This window comes from Aulonocara stuartgranti (assembly GCF_965226115.1).
Source record: "Aulonocara stuartgranti genome assembly, chromosome: 18".
In the NCBI taxonomy this organism is placed as follows: Eukaryota; Metazoa; Chordata; class Actinopteri; order Cichliformes; family Cichlidae; genus Aulonocara; species Aulonocara stuartgranti.
The window spans coordinates 23,442,601-23,457,738 of record NC_138954.1 but is presented as its reverse complement, the minus strand read 5'-3'; the positions used below and the strand labels follow the sequence as shown (position 1 = coordinate 23,457,738).

Below are 15,138 nucleotides of genomic sequence, written 5' to 3'. Positions count from 1 at the left end.
TGGTTCAAAGCTGCTCAGTCTGTCAGGCTGTACAGAAGTCACCACCCGTTGCACCACTCCATCCGTGGAAGTGGCCTGAGAGAGTTTGGCAACGGATTCACATTGATTTCGCTGAAAAAGGCAAGCAGTACTTTTTAGTTGTCATTGACAGTCATTCAAAATGGTTGGAAGTGTTCCCTATGCCATCCATTACCTCACACAACACCATTGAGGTTTTGAGAGGGTTATTTGCTTCATATGGACTTCCAGAAGAGCTTGTTTCAGACAATGGACCTCAACTTGTGTCAAAGGAATTCAATCAGTTTCTGGAGTTAAATGGGATCAGACACACAGCTGTTCCTGCCTATCATCCTGCATCAAACGGGGCAGCAGAGAGGTCAGTACAAATCCTGAAACGATCCCTGATGAAAAATGTGCTGGAAGCAGATGGTAAGCCCACATTGCCACTCAGTCATCGTTTGGCAAACTTCCTTATCATGTATCGCAGTACACCGCACACTGTAACGGGTCGTACACCAGCAGAGTTGTTCCTGAAACGTCAGATCCGGACTCGCTTCAGCCTGCTGAAACCTGAACTAAGCAGACACATTGAACAGAAACAGTCTGAGCAGAAGCGACACCATGATTACAAAACCCAACCTGTTCGTGTTTTTTCGGAGGGAGACGCTGTGCGTATCCGAAACTTCAGGGGGGGGGAAACAAAATGGACTCAGGGAACAGTTCTGAAGAAAATGGGAAGTGTTACTTACCTGATACAAGAGGGACAGAGAACACGCACAATACATGTGGATCACCTGTTACCATGGAGACAGACTGTGGAGAAACCCCCAGTTATATTTTCACCGGTTTCAGAGGGACGGCCAGAAGTGATTATGGACAGTGTTGTTCCAGAGATACCACCAAGTCCACCTGGGATTTTAACATCACACTCCTTACCTCCTGAACCACCTAAACAGACAACCGATGAACCACCAGTATCCAACCCAGAAACCACCCAAAGCCCATCTGTGGAACGCAGATACCCAGAGAGACGCAGAGTTCCCCCAAAGAGACTGAATCTTTGAAAATGTAGAGTTATGTTTTAGTTATTTACTGCCAGTTATTTTAGAAGTGAAGAGTTAATAATGGAAGTAATGGCTACATTTGTTCATTGTTCGTAAGGGCCACAGAATATTTCTTTTTGGTGGGGGCAATGAAATACATTCTTTAAAGGGTTGCTTACTTCAATTACAAATCTAAAAGGGGAGGAATGTAATAGAGTGAATTGTTGCCCCCCAGTGGTAAAATACAGAAGTGCCTGTTACAGGGCTAGTTCTTGGTTGACCAATATATAACAACAAAAAAGGGTAGTTTTCTGCACCGCTAAGAAACAACAAGTTAGTGTGCGATGTCCTGCTGTTCAATAAAGGCACCTATCCACGTCCTTCTGTCCTGATCCTTTTAAGAGCCTAATCCAGAATATCACAGCAGGAATATGAGTTTAAAGAAATAATAATATAAACCTGTCGCTATTCACACAAATATGATCATAACTCGGTTGGTCCCTTTCGCTTTCCATTGTTAAGGTAGCGTCAGTGCTTCGTTATCCAATCCCTTCCAGTTGTTCACAGGGGACATCCACATGACTGAAAATCCAGTCCTCGTTTTCACTGCTACTTTACACTCCGCTCGTATACACCTGCAGAAACACTAGCGTGCATGTGGCAAACGGCAAGAAATCATGGATATACGCAAGTTTTTCAAGAAAGTAAGTCTTCATCACTGGCTGGTAGTAACAATTAGTTAGCTCCAGCTAACAGCAGAGAGTCCCATGTAAATAATGAACCAGGTGCTCCCCATTTTGTAAATAAAAACCTGGCTAGCGCACTAAGTTAAATTGTTAGCATAATGTTAATTTCTGTCACTCGTTTTAGCTCTGAAAAATCCAGCTGAGCTCATTCAGGTATGGTTATCATCAGTGGAAATAATAATAATCACTCCATCCCCATTAACCTGTAGGAGTCAGGGCAGAGGAGCACAGAGAGGCAGAGGGGAGAGACGTCTGCTGGAGAGGTGAGTCAAAGGACGGAGTCATTTGTGATGGAGACAGTCTGATTAGAATTTTATGGGACTCAATATGGATATGAAATATGAAACATTTCAGTCACGGTACAACATATAAGACCTGTTTAACTTGAGCTTTTATTTAGGAGAGTCAAGGTTAGAAAGTGGAGAGAGCAAAGAGAGAGATATGTATATAAGTCAAATTAGCCTGACTCACATATTTTTGAGGGTTCTATTTTAATATTACTTCAATTCAAGTAATTTAGTAATATTTTTCAGGGCTTTAAATTGCAACCATTTTAGTCACATGCGTGCTCAAAATATAATGTTTGTAACTTCAAAATATTTGGGAGCAACAAATTACTGTGGAGCGGGAGCAGAAGTCATGATATTAGCAATTTACATTACAATTCAGTATGTTTTAATGTATCTTGAAGGGTGAGGCAGAAGGAGTGGCTGAGGGAGAAAAAGGTCAACAGGCAAGTTCAAGTGTTGTTACATGGAAAAGCTACCAGGGAACTAGCAAACAGGGAAACGTTGCACAGATGATAGCAACTGCAAATGTGAGTGAGATAGTCGAAAGAAGAGAGTATCTCAGACGAATTGTTGCAGTCACCTCTATGTTAGGGAGACAGGGACTCCCTTTTCGTGGTCATGATGAAGGTGAAGACAGCCCAAACAGAGGGAATTTTCTTGCGTGCATGGAGCTTTTGAAGGAGTTTGATCCTTTTCTTCAAAAACATAATCCCCCATCAAATGCACAGTATATCTCACCAACATCCCAGAATGACATGATTGACTGTTGTGCCCAGGAAGTTACTAGTGTCATTGTATCTGAAATGACAAAGTCTAAAGTCTATTCCATCATGGTGGATGAGGCAAGGGATAAAAAGGCAGAGCAGTTAGCTGTTTGTGTCAGGTACGTGTCAGAGGGGGCAGTGAAGGAGCGTTTCCTTGCACTTGCAGAGATAAAATCATTTGATGCCCAGTCCATTGCAAATGAGATTCAGCAGCAGATCCAAAACTATGGTCTTGCAGAGCTTAAGTGTGTAGCACAAACATATGATGGTGCAGCCGTTATGAGTGGCTCCACTGGAGGTGTACAAGCACATTTTAGAAGGCTCCATCCTGAGGCTATCTATGTGCATTGTTATGCTCATCAACTCAACCTGGTTTTGTGCAATACTTGCAAGGCTGTCCCAGAGGCTGTGGAGCTTTTCAGCTTGTTGGAGTGTGTGTATTCTTTCTTCAGCACCTCCCTAGTCAATCATCATAAGTTCATGGAGACTCAGGCAAAGCTTGGATTGACAAAAACTGAGCTTGTGCAACTTTCAAACACTCGCTGGGCATGTCAGTTGCGATCAATCAGTGCAGTTCTTGAGACATTGCCTGCCATTTTGGAGTGCCTATCTGCAATTGGATCCCCCATAGCTGTTGGTCTCAGAGCAAAGCTCTACAAGTTCTCAGCAGTCTATGCACTACTGATGTTTCAGTCGATTCTGTCTGTAACCGAAGGACTCCACAAATTCCTGCAGAAAGAGACTTTAGACCTGGCAGAAGCTTTTATCTGCAAACAAGCTGTGTGTGACACACTTAAGGGCAAACACTCAGATGCATTTGCTACAGAGCTGTATGAGAAAACCAAGGCCCTGTGTAACACCCACAGTATCCCTGAACCAGGTGCCAAGACAAGGCACAAACAGAGGAAAATGGAGGATTTTGTCCTGGAGGCAACTGTGGGTTCACGCACTGAATTGAACAACTCAGACACATTGAAAAGAGAGTTACTTTTCCCTTGTGTGGATCGGATGGTTGGCGAGCTTGATCAAAGATTTTGCAGTGTAGATGCAGGGCTGCTAAAAGGCGTCCAGGCATGAAGTCCTAAATCTGAGAACTTCTTGAGTGAACCACACTTGAATGAACTTGCAAAGCACTACAGACTTGACCTGAAAAAAGAGGAGGTTCTGGTGGCCAGAAACTTTCTTACCCGGAAAACAGAGGGTGGATGTCCACCCAAAAATATGTTGTCTGTGTACAACCTCCTTGATTCAGACATGTTTCCCTCTCTGAAGGCAACCATCCAAGTTGCCCTAACAGTGCCTGTCAGCAGCTGCTCGTGCGAACGGTCCTTTAGTGCACTGCGTCGGCTGCACTCCTGGCTGCGTCAAACAATGGGTCAGAAAAGACTTCACAGTCTTGCAGTCATGTCTATTGAAAAAGACACGCTTCAGCATCTGAGTCACAACAGAGTGATTGACCGATTTGCCACTCTTAAAAACAGACGTCATTCTTTGATGCTTCCACCCACCAAGTAACTGGTGATTGCAGCCAGAAAAATGTACTTTTTTATTTTCAGTTTTTTTCTTGTTATTGATGCAGCAAACACATTTCCTCTGTTTTTTTGTTGTACTGTATTATAAAGCAGACTGAAATAAAACAATAGATCTATTGGTGGCCTAGGATGTTTAATCTGTCCAAAAAAGTAGGAAAACAATTTCTCAGTCTTTGTTTTCTGTTTGTGAAATTTTGTGCTCATTCACTACGTTCGTTCATGTCGTGTGCATCTCTTGGGGGCTAAGCCCCCCCTGTCCTTAAAACCTAGTGACACCCCTGTTCACAACTGTTGTGTTTTCAATATGTCCCAGTTGCACAATATTGCATCACTGAATGCACACTATCCCAATCAGTGAGAATCTTTACCACAACATTTAGCTTTTTCTAATTCAATAAAAATGAATATTACACGAGTTTAGATTAATATTTATCTTTTTTTATGAAAAAGTAAGAACAAAACAAAAAACAAATAAACATTTTAATCTAAGAAATTGATCAAACAAGCAGCTGTGAAGCCGAACTGTTTAGGGCAAGGCGCTTTTGTTTTTGTTGCTGTAGCGCCCTCTAGTGACCAAAGGAAAAAGCGTTTTCCCAATAATGGTGCCACCACTTTTGTGACATGTTGATATTGATATATATGACATATTTGATTAAATCTCCAAAAAGTTATAAGATCATACATTCAATTTCATTTATATAGCAGCAAATCGCAACAACAGTCACCTCAAGGTGCTTTATAGTGTAAGATAAAGACCTTACAACAATATGAGAGAAAACCTCAACTAACAAATGACAAATGACCCCCGTTAGATGTAATGATTAAATACAAACACACAGAGTGAAGAGTTCAGTGAAGAAGAAACAGTCGGTCCCATCATAGTGTGCTGTTAACTGTGCCTGTGCCTTTACTACGCATATGAAAATAGAAACTGTGAAACCTGAAACTCCAAATTTAAACAAAAACGGGCAAATAGCTCAAAGGTTAGACAATAAAAAGCTTCAATGCTTTGGTGAAACTAGAGTGCTTAAGGCAGAAACATGAAAAACAACAGAAAGGAATCAGGAAATGGTTTGACTAATACGAGTCTGATAGAGGATACACCATGATGATGAAGGAAATAAAGGTTAGTCTTTGCAATTACACCTGCACCCGCTGACAGAAACAGAGAGAGGCTGACAAATTGTTGTAGCGTCAGCTGAGTGCTGCACCTTGTGGCACAGTATGACCCAGCTGTTTTGGCACGTGGGGTCCTAAAACGACTGAATATGCAGAAATAATCCTTGCTAATAATAACCTGCTATGCACATACAATATGTTCTGGGCAATTATATGAAAAACAGTCCAGTGATTATTTTAAGGGATGAAGACAAGGATCATTTCAGGATTGTCCCCCCTCCAAAAAACAGAAGATGCAGGTAAGTGATTGAAAATTCAAAGTTCCCCCAATTTATTTTGGGACCTTTTAAAAACTCTTGTTTCTGGGTTTTCAAACTGCTCACCTCGTGCACGAACCATTTTGCAGATTGAAAATCTATTACACAGAGCATCTTCCTTCCTTTTGGCTCAGAGGCAATTTGAATAAACACAGTGATTCCATGTGAACCCCACCTGCCTCTGTCTGTGTAAGCCTGTAATGAAAACAAATGAAACACACAGGCAGCCAGCTCCAGCATGATGCATTCATGCAGCTGGCCAACACCTACAATGACAGCTCATTAATTATTCAATTTATAAGCTGCTCGACACACACACACGCGCACACGCATGCGCACACACAGTGCACATCAGGTCAGGTGTATAGCGTAGAGACAGGAAGGAGAGCTTTGTAGAGTCTAAAACAAGTCTTTATTGGTCAATATACAGGAAGCAGTGGGATGACCACTAAAGAGAGAGAAATCCCAACCACAGAGTTTACAAAAAGAAAAAGAAACTGATATATAAAATAAGTGTCTTGAACATTTTTACAGGGTTTGTTATTATATGTAAAAGAACCTTTTTTTAATCTTTAATCTTCAGAAGCATATTATGACAAAGAGGGAGGGAAAAAGGAAACAAGGCAGTTATTTCACAATGATGACATCACAACCACAGGCCAACAGAAGGAGGGACAGGTGAGCAGGACACATAGTATCAGAGAGCTCAGTGAGAGAGGTCGTCATAGATACTGTCCACACACGAACGTGTGACCGGTGCTTTCCTGTGAGCAGAGATGGGAATGTCACGGTTTCTTTTAGCTTTTAAACAAACTGGAATTTAATTTTGTCAGAGTGAGTGTTAATCAGTAATGACGCCGGTACAAAGAGGAATGACTGTAAGTGAAGTATCCACTTCTTCTTGTAGCTGTGGTGAAGTTGTGCAGGAATGTGGATATACTGTATAAGCGCTGCTTCTTTTCTCCTAAATTTACCACCGTTTCTGTCAACATCTACGCACGACTTCAAACGGGCGCTCCGACAACTTTGCACAATGAATTTACTTTCCTTTACATGAGGGATAAAAACAGCACGCTGATATCTGTGGGTGTCCTTTGCTTTGACATGAAAGCCTGTGTTACAAGCTGCAGATGTGGACTTCTGCAGCCAGTTTCACAGACGCGCCTGTTGCAACTGAACAAAATAGGAAAGAAAATCCTACTTTGTTGGTTTTGCTAAAGGCGAGATCCTACAGTATATAACTCATTATAAATTGTTGGCATCAAAAGCTATTTTATTTGCTCAAGGACGCTGTACACAACATTAGACATCACAGCGGCCTGACTCTGAGACAAGTCTAACTAGATAAACTCGTGACAAGTTAGGTGTTTGTGAAACCGGCAGGTCTAAGATGAGATGCTACTGACTGATAGATGGGAGGTGCAATGTATATTGTTTCTGGAAAATGATCAATACTAGGCACTAAAGTCAGGATATTATAGCCTGTTCTGCATCAATTCTATATCTGTCTCTTATATCTGGAGTACCCCTGTTTCTGTGCACCGATCCTTTATGGTAGGTCCATAATTGCATAGAGGACTCCCTTTACTATGGATAAAACCAAAGGAAACATGGGGTCATAGTGGCAAACTGCAACATTTCTGTATCACTGCATGTGCTGAGTAAAAACCAAAGTTAGCTACTCCTAAACAGTAAACATTTGGGCCACAGCACGGATAGATCTGGCACACACACACACAGATGCAAACAATCAGCTTCTAAGCTAATGGAAAAGTGACTGTTTTAGCTTCAAGATAATCCAAGGAACTCAAAGATGAAAGATTCCGTTTAAAAATTGATATTTCTACTTTGTTCTGTACATGCAGTAAATCAGGACAAATGTGGAATGTTTCTCTTTAGTGTCCAGGCCACAGAACCACAGACTTTAAGGACATAAACGTGTTGTGGTTGAGAAGAGAGGAAACACAGAGAGAGCACAGCTATGTCATACCTACTATCAGGGCCATGGGAATTCTACGTAAAGATGTTACAGATACATGAACTAGCTGATGCGTAGATGGATAGACCTTGCTGTTAAATTGATAAAAACAATCAGTTTGATGGATAAAAGATTTAAAAGTAACGGAGGATACGATACACATACTGAACACTGGGATAAAAGTCAATTTTAAGCTTGTGTTTCGTATCAGTGTCACATCATTTAAGATCTGGCTCGTGGCTCAGAGTTTGGGACTGAATTTATAATGTGCCCACATAATAAATGACTCGACTGTGCTTGTTTGACATATTTTTCTCTGCTTTACTGGTTGTGACGTGAATAATGATGCACACACAGACAACGATTTCCATTCAGTCATACGCCATGTTTGACTGCGTCCAGCAGGGGGAGATGTTACATTAAAAATGACAACATGGGAAGATTCGAAGAGTATTTTCCAGCAACAGATTGTAAATTATTTCATCAGAGTGTGTGTGTGTGTGTATACCTTTACAGAGCATGAAGGAATGTCTGGTTGATACGTGTGTGCTGTGTATTTTTATGTGTGTGTCCGATGAGAATGTGCATGAGCGTGTGTTTGTGCACATATGTGTTAATGTTTACATGTTCGTGATCAGTATGTTATGGAGGAACTGTCCCATCCGAGTTTCCCCTTCTGCTTTCTCTCTTTAGCAGCTTCTCTCCCTTCATCATCATCTTCCTCTTCATCGCTGTTCTCCGACTCAACACTTGTCACTCCTCCCACCAGCTCTTCCTCCTCCTCTTCTTCCTCCTCCTCATGTTCTTCTTGCCTTACCTCATCACCCAGAGCCTGAGGTCCTCCTATGTTCTAGAGAACAACAAACAAAAATCAGCGTATAAACGACACAACTGCAGGTACGTTCATACTGTTAACAAGTACTGTGGACATTATCTTCAGTCTTCCACTCTGTCCTTCTTCTAAAGAAAATACCCTGATAATGGCATTAAATGCTAAACCACATCTTTCAGAGTTACCTCCATGGGGTTGACAGTGATGGTGAGCGCAGAGTTGTCCCACTCTTCCTCAGCATCTTTGACCTCATCTTCGTCCTCTCTCGACCCTTCCTGATGTGTGGCGTGGATCCTGTAGACTCCAATAACCACGATCACTACCAGTGCTGCGATACAAACCACGATAACAACTGTGGCTGCAGGAGGTGCCGATCCTGTAAAAAACAGTGATTAAAGTAATTATGCATACACACACACACACACACACACACACACACACACACACACACACACACACACACAATAATAATAATAACAGTGGTTTCCTATGATACTCATCGTTTCCCTTCCCTCTAACGATCCTGTAAAAAACGAATGAAAATGCTTTACATCGGAGTAACAGAGTACAAGTAAACTAAATGCTCATTAGAATCATAAATTAGAAATTGCAGTGGGGCCACAGTAGTGACTGAATGTACAATTTTGCTATTCAACTGTTTATTTACTGTTATGTTATCTATCTTATGTATCTTCTTTGTTAAACAACACAGTTAGCTAGCTTGCGTACATTTATCAAACACTTGGTTTTTATACTTTTAGCTATATTCCAACTGTTAGTTTTTACATTAAGCTACCTTCCTGATCAAAGCTTTCAATCAGTTGTTTTCAGATTAGTTTAGCTATTGTGTCCATGTCCTCCCCCCCAGCTCACGCAGAAGTACCTCACGGGGGAACCTTATTCCCTGGTTGGAAAACATCTCTTGTTTAAAGCGAGTTCTTCCTTTCCACAGTGACCAACTACTGCTCAGCTTTTATCCTTTCTTCCAGGACAGGATAAAATACAGCATGTCTCATTCACACAAGTATTTTTCTATATCTAAGTGCTTTCCATCTATCTCACATCGGCACACATTCTCACTCCAGTGAACACATCAGCAGCAAATGAGTGTTCACTACTTTAATCAAACCACCAACCTTTCAATTAGTACACGACCTGCTCTACCTCCTGAGAAACAGTCACCCACAGGCGACCGTTGTTAAGGACCAGCGCTTTATAAATGAACTGGACTCTATTTGTGTCTTACCTGACATGTGAGAGTTGAGCGAGTGCATCATGAGTGGGTGATGGACGGGTCTCATGTACTGGGGCTGGACAGCCATGTGATTGGCGTGCTCCACAGGTGCCGAGTGGTGAAGAACACTGACCTATGCAGAACAAATAGAAGACGAAACAGGGTAACATTGAAAGATAAAACAAATAAACCATAAAAATAAGACAGAGACACTTGGTAGATAAGAATGTATATATATCAAACTCACCTCCAAATTGAACTCGTTGCTGGTGTAGCGACCGTTGAGCTCCGAACAGGTGAGTCTGAACCTCCTCTCACTCAGATTGGCTGGTCGCCAGTTCCTGTAGCGCACTTGCCTCAGTGCCTGCTCATAGTGAGCCATGGAGTCCACACCTTGTAACACAGAAAAAGATTTATGCCTTATTAATATCCAACACATGTCATGAAGCAGAACTGCATATTGGCGACATAAATAAGCCTGTAATTAAACGACAGGGACATGTCTCAGGGAACTTTACATCTTTCTTAATGTATGATCGTCTGACTGCTGATTAAAGGGCACGCCATTTTCCAGATTTTTCCCTAAGATGAGACTGCAGAAGGTCACACAGCCTACCATAAATTGATATTCCAGAGGTGGAGTTGGTGGCATCAAGGTGTTTTCCCAGCAGAGCACTGTGTTGAATCTCTAGACTTTCTCTGTCTGGATTCAGTTCTTCTCCAATTACCAGAACATCACAGTAGTCCAGATTGTGCATTACCTCCATCACTCCTGGCCTGCGGGCTGCATGCACGCACACAAAATCGCACAAGTGTGAAAGTGTTTGAAATGATAAGATGTCAAATATCCAACACATATATGGTCGAATATAAAACACCTCAACAGAAAGAAAAGCAAAAGATGATTGTAAATTAACTAAAGCATCATTAAGATGCACATATAAGCTGAGAGCATCTATAACAGCCCACTCACGTCCACCGAAGCCATCTCCCTTCATTACTGTGCTTGTGATGTGAAGCTCTTTGAAAGGTGCCACACCCAGCGGGCCCCGGAGGTCGCTGGCAGGCCTGACGAGTCGATTAGATCCAGCAATGGTGATTCTCGGTTCACTGGGCGGCAGCACCATAACTACTGCCTTGATGTCTGGGATGGAGAGACATGTGTCCTCTCCGAAACACCTGACACACACACACACACACACACACACACACACACACACACACACACACACACACACACACACACACACACACACACACACACACACAGAGAAGAGGAGAAGAAAAGGTTACAGGGTAGGACAGCACCTGTGTTGCTGCCTCACTGCTTACGTCTCTTGATTTCACTGCGGCGTATTTGCTTTTGTATAATTTAAGTACCGCAGCTCTGAATTAAAGGCTCAGGGAGCGACAGGGACATTTCTTTATTCCAACTGAACCTCACACACTGCAAACCTATAAGCACAGCAGGCTAACAGTAAAATAGCAAAAATAAAAATCTTAAACCATAAACAGTGCTAGGTTTGGTTGAAAATATTGTTTTTGTGTTCATGATGTTGAGAAAATATGTTTTAAAGGCCTAAACCTTTAGGGCTAGATAAGAAAAAATGTATCTGAAATACATTTCTGAGGGCACACACACACTGATAGCGTTCAATATCACTCCTTCAATTTCCAGCTTCAATCTCATCATCCTTGAAAATACTCTTCATGTACTCTTCCTTCAAATTTACCCCTACAACATTTCACTTCTGATGTTACTGTGAAGAAGTTTCAAGGCACCCCTCATTTCTTTATATTTTACTTCAAACTTTAAGGCTTTCCGAAGGTCTTTCAAAGTTTTTCTTTGGACGTTGGCTGCTTTTTCACTCATTTTCAGTCCTTATACAAAGGTACCAAACTCAAGGGATGACCCAGTGTTGTAATAGACAACTTAGTAAAGAAACAATTTAAATTGCATCTTTGGGCACTTTGTTACTAGCAGCCTGACACAAACACATATTTTGTTGCCATTTGTTTAGTCGACTCTACAAAAAATGTCAACACAGTCTGAAATAAAATCGTATTTTTTGTACCAATGAAGTGATTTCCAAAGAGCTGTTAGCCAAGTGCTTGACATATCTTGGCGTGGGGTGCAGTGTGTCAAGTGGAAACAAAAGAAGTGGCACACACACCAAAAAAAGCTAGAAATGGTCTCAGTGGAAGAAGCCATTCATAAGGGAGGAAACAGGAAGAATCATCTAAACCGAATGCAACCAACATCCAAAGAAGAGCTTAAGAACTACTACATGCTTTATTCCCATGTATGTTTGGATCACTGCACTTTTCATTGTCATGCCCATCTTCCTAGCGAAATATAAAGAAATAAAGGGTTGGCTCTAGACTTTTGCGTAGGATTGCATGCAATAAAACCTCTTTTTAAGTGCTAATGTATTTAGAGCTTTTTAAGATTATTTTAATTTCAATAATAATAATTTTGGGGCTGTAAGAAGATTTCTGCAGTGCTAATAGTGCCTGCCCATTTCACACCAGTATGAAGAAAAAAACTAACAGTTCAAACTTAGAAATTTATGCATATTCAATCCCTCTTAGCGAAAAACTGGTTTAGAAAATACGTTTTCAGGGGCTTTAAGTGGCCGCTGAGGTGGTTTGTTTGTGCAATCAATTTCTACTAAGGCATCATAATTGATTACCACTTCTGAGGTTTGTTGGATTGCCAGAACAGGCTGGCAACAAAAAAGAAAAACTGGCAAGAATACCAAATTCTCCATTGAGTTTGTTTTACCCACTCATCAAACAGGCCAGCTGCTTTATGAAAACATGTACAGTGCATATTAATTCAAAAGATTTTCTTTCAGTTTTTCCTGTTAAAAATCATTTCCATCGCTTTATCACGAGAAAATCTTTTCTATTCTGGACAAAAATTCTATGAAAGGATGTGAATTTCATTTTTATGTCGGTTTTATTGTGTTGTAAGTAGATTATATCACTATAGAAAAACCCAGTTACAACTGGACTTAAGTTGAATCGGTGTGATTATGAAAGCGAGCAACAATGAACTCTCACCTGCACATAAAAACACCCACGTACGTATAAAGAAATGAAATCCACAAAAGGGGATGTTAGCTTTTGAGGTCTCAGATCAATCTTGGCTTGTTACCTGCCTTGACCACATGGCCTCTAGTGCATCACTTTGAAATTTGTCCGTGTGTGTGTCCTGGAAACAACACTGCTGTGGGAACTACTACACAGCAGTGTGGTAGTTCCCACAACAGTGGGTACAACCGCTGAGTACTATTTCAGTCTGTTTGTGTGTACACTGTCAGCGTGACAAGGTTGCCACCCTTCAAGAAGCAGCCTCCAAGATGGACACAGTCCAACTCGTGGATGCTAACAAAAGGGTGCCAGAAATCTCAGAACTTTACACCCCTGTCCAACATCATTTTTAATTTAACTACACATATCAGGTGTTTTTGTACCTGTTGTACAGGCAATATTTTAAAGATGGATATGGCCCAAGAAAATGTTGATAAGCTACTTATGCTGCCAGACAGGGCTTGTGACATGGAGCAAACACCCGCGGCTTTAAAACAACACAACGTCTTAAAGAATTTTCTGAACACTGTATGTGTTATGTGACTACATATTGTTGTTTTTTTCCCTATTCACGGACTGCGGATTCAACATATCTGCTGAGTGCAAAGGCGGATCTATCTGCCGTTATCTCGAGGAGCGCAGTGAAGTGTTGTCAGAGTCAGACAGCCTCTATTGTTGCTCCTGGAGCTCGCCTCACTTTATCGACCAGCACGAAGCTGATTTGACCCGCCTGCGTTTGCTGCTCAACAAACGAACAGGTGCTGCATGGCTGTGGAGACAAGACGTAAGACACGTGAACATGTACCAAGCACTCAAGCTAGACACAAGTCTCTCTCTCTGGGACAGTAAGCAATATCTATATATGCAATCAAGCATGTTGCATTCAATGTGCTACAGCTTAGTGCTTTGAGGCAGATCGGGTCAGACATGAGCCCCGTAGAGGAAATCCATATCAGTACTGGGATGTAATAATGATCCGATAAGAAACGCAGGAATGAGTTAGTCTCAAAGTAGTAATTCAAACATGGGTGCCACTTACAATTACCACTGAAATCTTAAAAAAAGACATTCATTATCGCACAAGATAAAAAAAGATTATTTGAATGTTTCGTCTCAAAGGGAAAGAGAAAGTGAATTCTCTGTGAATTTGTTTAACAAAACCCTCAGTTGTATCTTTTTTAGTTTGTTAACAGTTAACAGTTGGCGGTGCATGCACACTATATATATATCATACAGGTACACATCATCTGTCTTGGTCTATGCACGGGAAAATAAATAATCAGCCTACTACTTGTCTATTCCATCAACTACATTTAATATATAATGTAAGGTTTCGGTCTAGTGGTGAAAATATAGAAAATATCAGCTCACCAAAAGCCAACCGAATATGAATCCAAATTCATGAACACGTTTGTCTGTTTGCAGTACTGGGAAATAATAACATGCAGGAGATTTCTGGACAAGTACTTGAAAGAGTGGCAGGTTGAGTGACTGGCATCATCATCCTGAAGTGCTGCTGCTACTAGTGAACAAAGTCAATTTAATCAAGTCAAATCAAATCAAAGGCAGAGATAGAAGCACAAGAAGAGAGAGGGAGAGAGAAGAGGGAAAACATAACAAAATAGACTCTAGCAATATGGTCTTTGCAATCACCAGGGACAGCTGGCCTGCTTATTGGTTTAATAGTTTTTACACTAATGATCCACCCTACGCCATCTCACTGAGAGCTCGGCTCTGGCAGCTGCTTTGCTCACCACTGTTTCTGTTTGTAGCTGTTTGCATTGCCTGTGACCACTACCCATCTTATGCTGACCACCTTCTTTAAACATTTCACGTTAGATTTCTGGGGATTTTCACAAACATTAAAATGTCAGAAAGAGTTTAAATCTTAATGTCTAAAGAAACAGGCAGAAATTAAAAAAGAAAACAAAACGCAGAAGCATTAAATGTGCAGCTGTTCTGCACATCAAACAGGTCCCTAAATCGCTCCATTACACACTGAATGTAAGGACGGCTATCTAATTTTAACAGTTGCAGGGGGGCGGGCGGCGTGTTGATGCTGTGGTTTGCTTTTGGGTAGAAAGGTTTTAGGTTCGAACATGCTGGTCAGCTCATGCCTTTTAGTGATGAGTTTGCTTGTTCCTTCAGTGCTTGCATGAATATTTTCCTTTTCCCCATTGCAGCTGG

At 41.3% G+C, this 15,138-nt stretch overlaps 3 protein-coding genes across 3 annotated transcripts in view; 1 reads left to right on the top strand and 2 right to left on the bottom strand.

The window, feature by feature from the left end:
• LOC309693307 (GTPase IMAP family member 6) overlaps positions 1–15,138 on the bottom strand; it is a 192,516-nt gene that overhangs the window by 30,681 nt on the left and 146,697 nt on the right. The window lies entirely within an intron of this gene.
• LOC309693645 (zinc finger MYM-type protein 1-like) lies at positions 1,575–4,035 on the top strand. Its single transcript, XM_082513066.1, has 3 exons — positions 1,575–1,747; positions 1,999–2,052; positions 2,481–4,035. The coding sequence occupies exons 1-3, from the start codon at positions 1,721–1,723 to the stop codon at positions 3,918–3,920; spliced, it is 1,521 nt and encodes a 506-aa protein (XP_082369192.1). The 5' UTR covers positions 1,575–1,720; the 3' UTR covers positions 3,921–4,035.
• clstn2a (calsyntenin 2a) overlaps positions 6,633–15,138 on the bottom strand; it is a 195,724-nt gene continuing 187,218 nt past the window's right edge. The window contains exons 13-18 of the mRNA XM_082512396.1: positions 10,829–11,034; positions 10,472–10,639; positions 10,103–10,248; positions 9,868–9,988; positions 8,807–8,997; positions 6,633–8,639 (exon numbers count right to left, since the gene is read on the bottom strand). Of these exons, the coding sequence (XP_082368522.1) occupies positions 8,424–8,639; positions 8,807–8,997; positions 9,868–9,988; positions 10,103–10,248; positions 10,472–10,639; positions 10,829–11,034 (1,048 nt within the window). The 3' untranslated portion in view covers positions 6,633–8,423. The remainder of the gene's footprint in view (positions 8,640–8,806; positions 8,998–9,867; positions 9,989–10,102; positions 10,249–10,471; positions 10,640–10,828; positions 11,035–15,138) is intronic.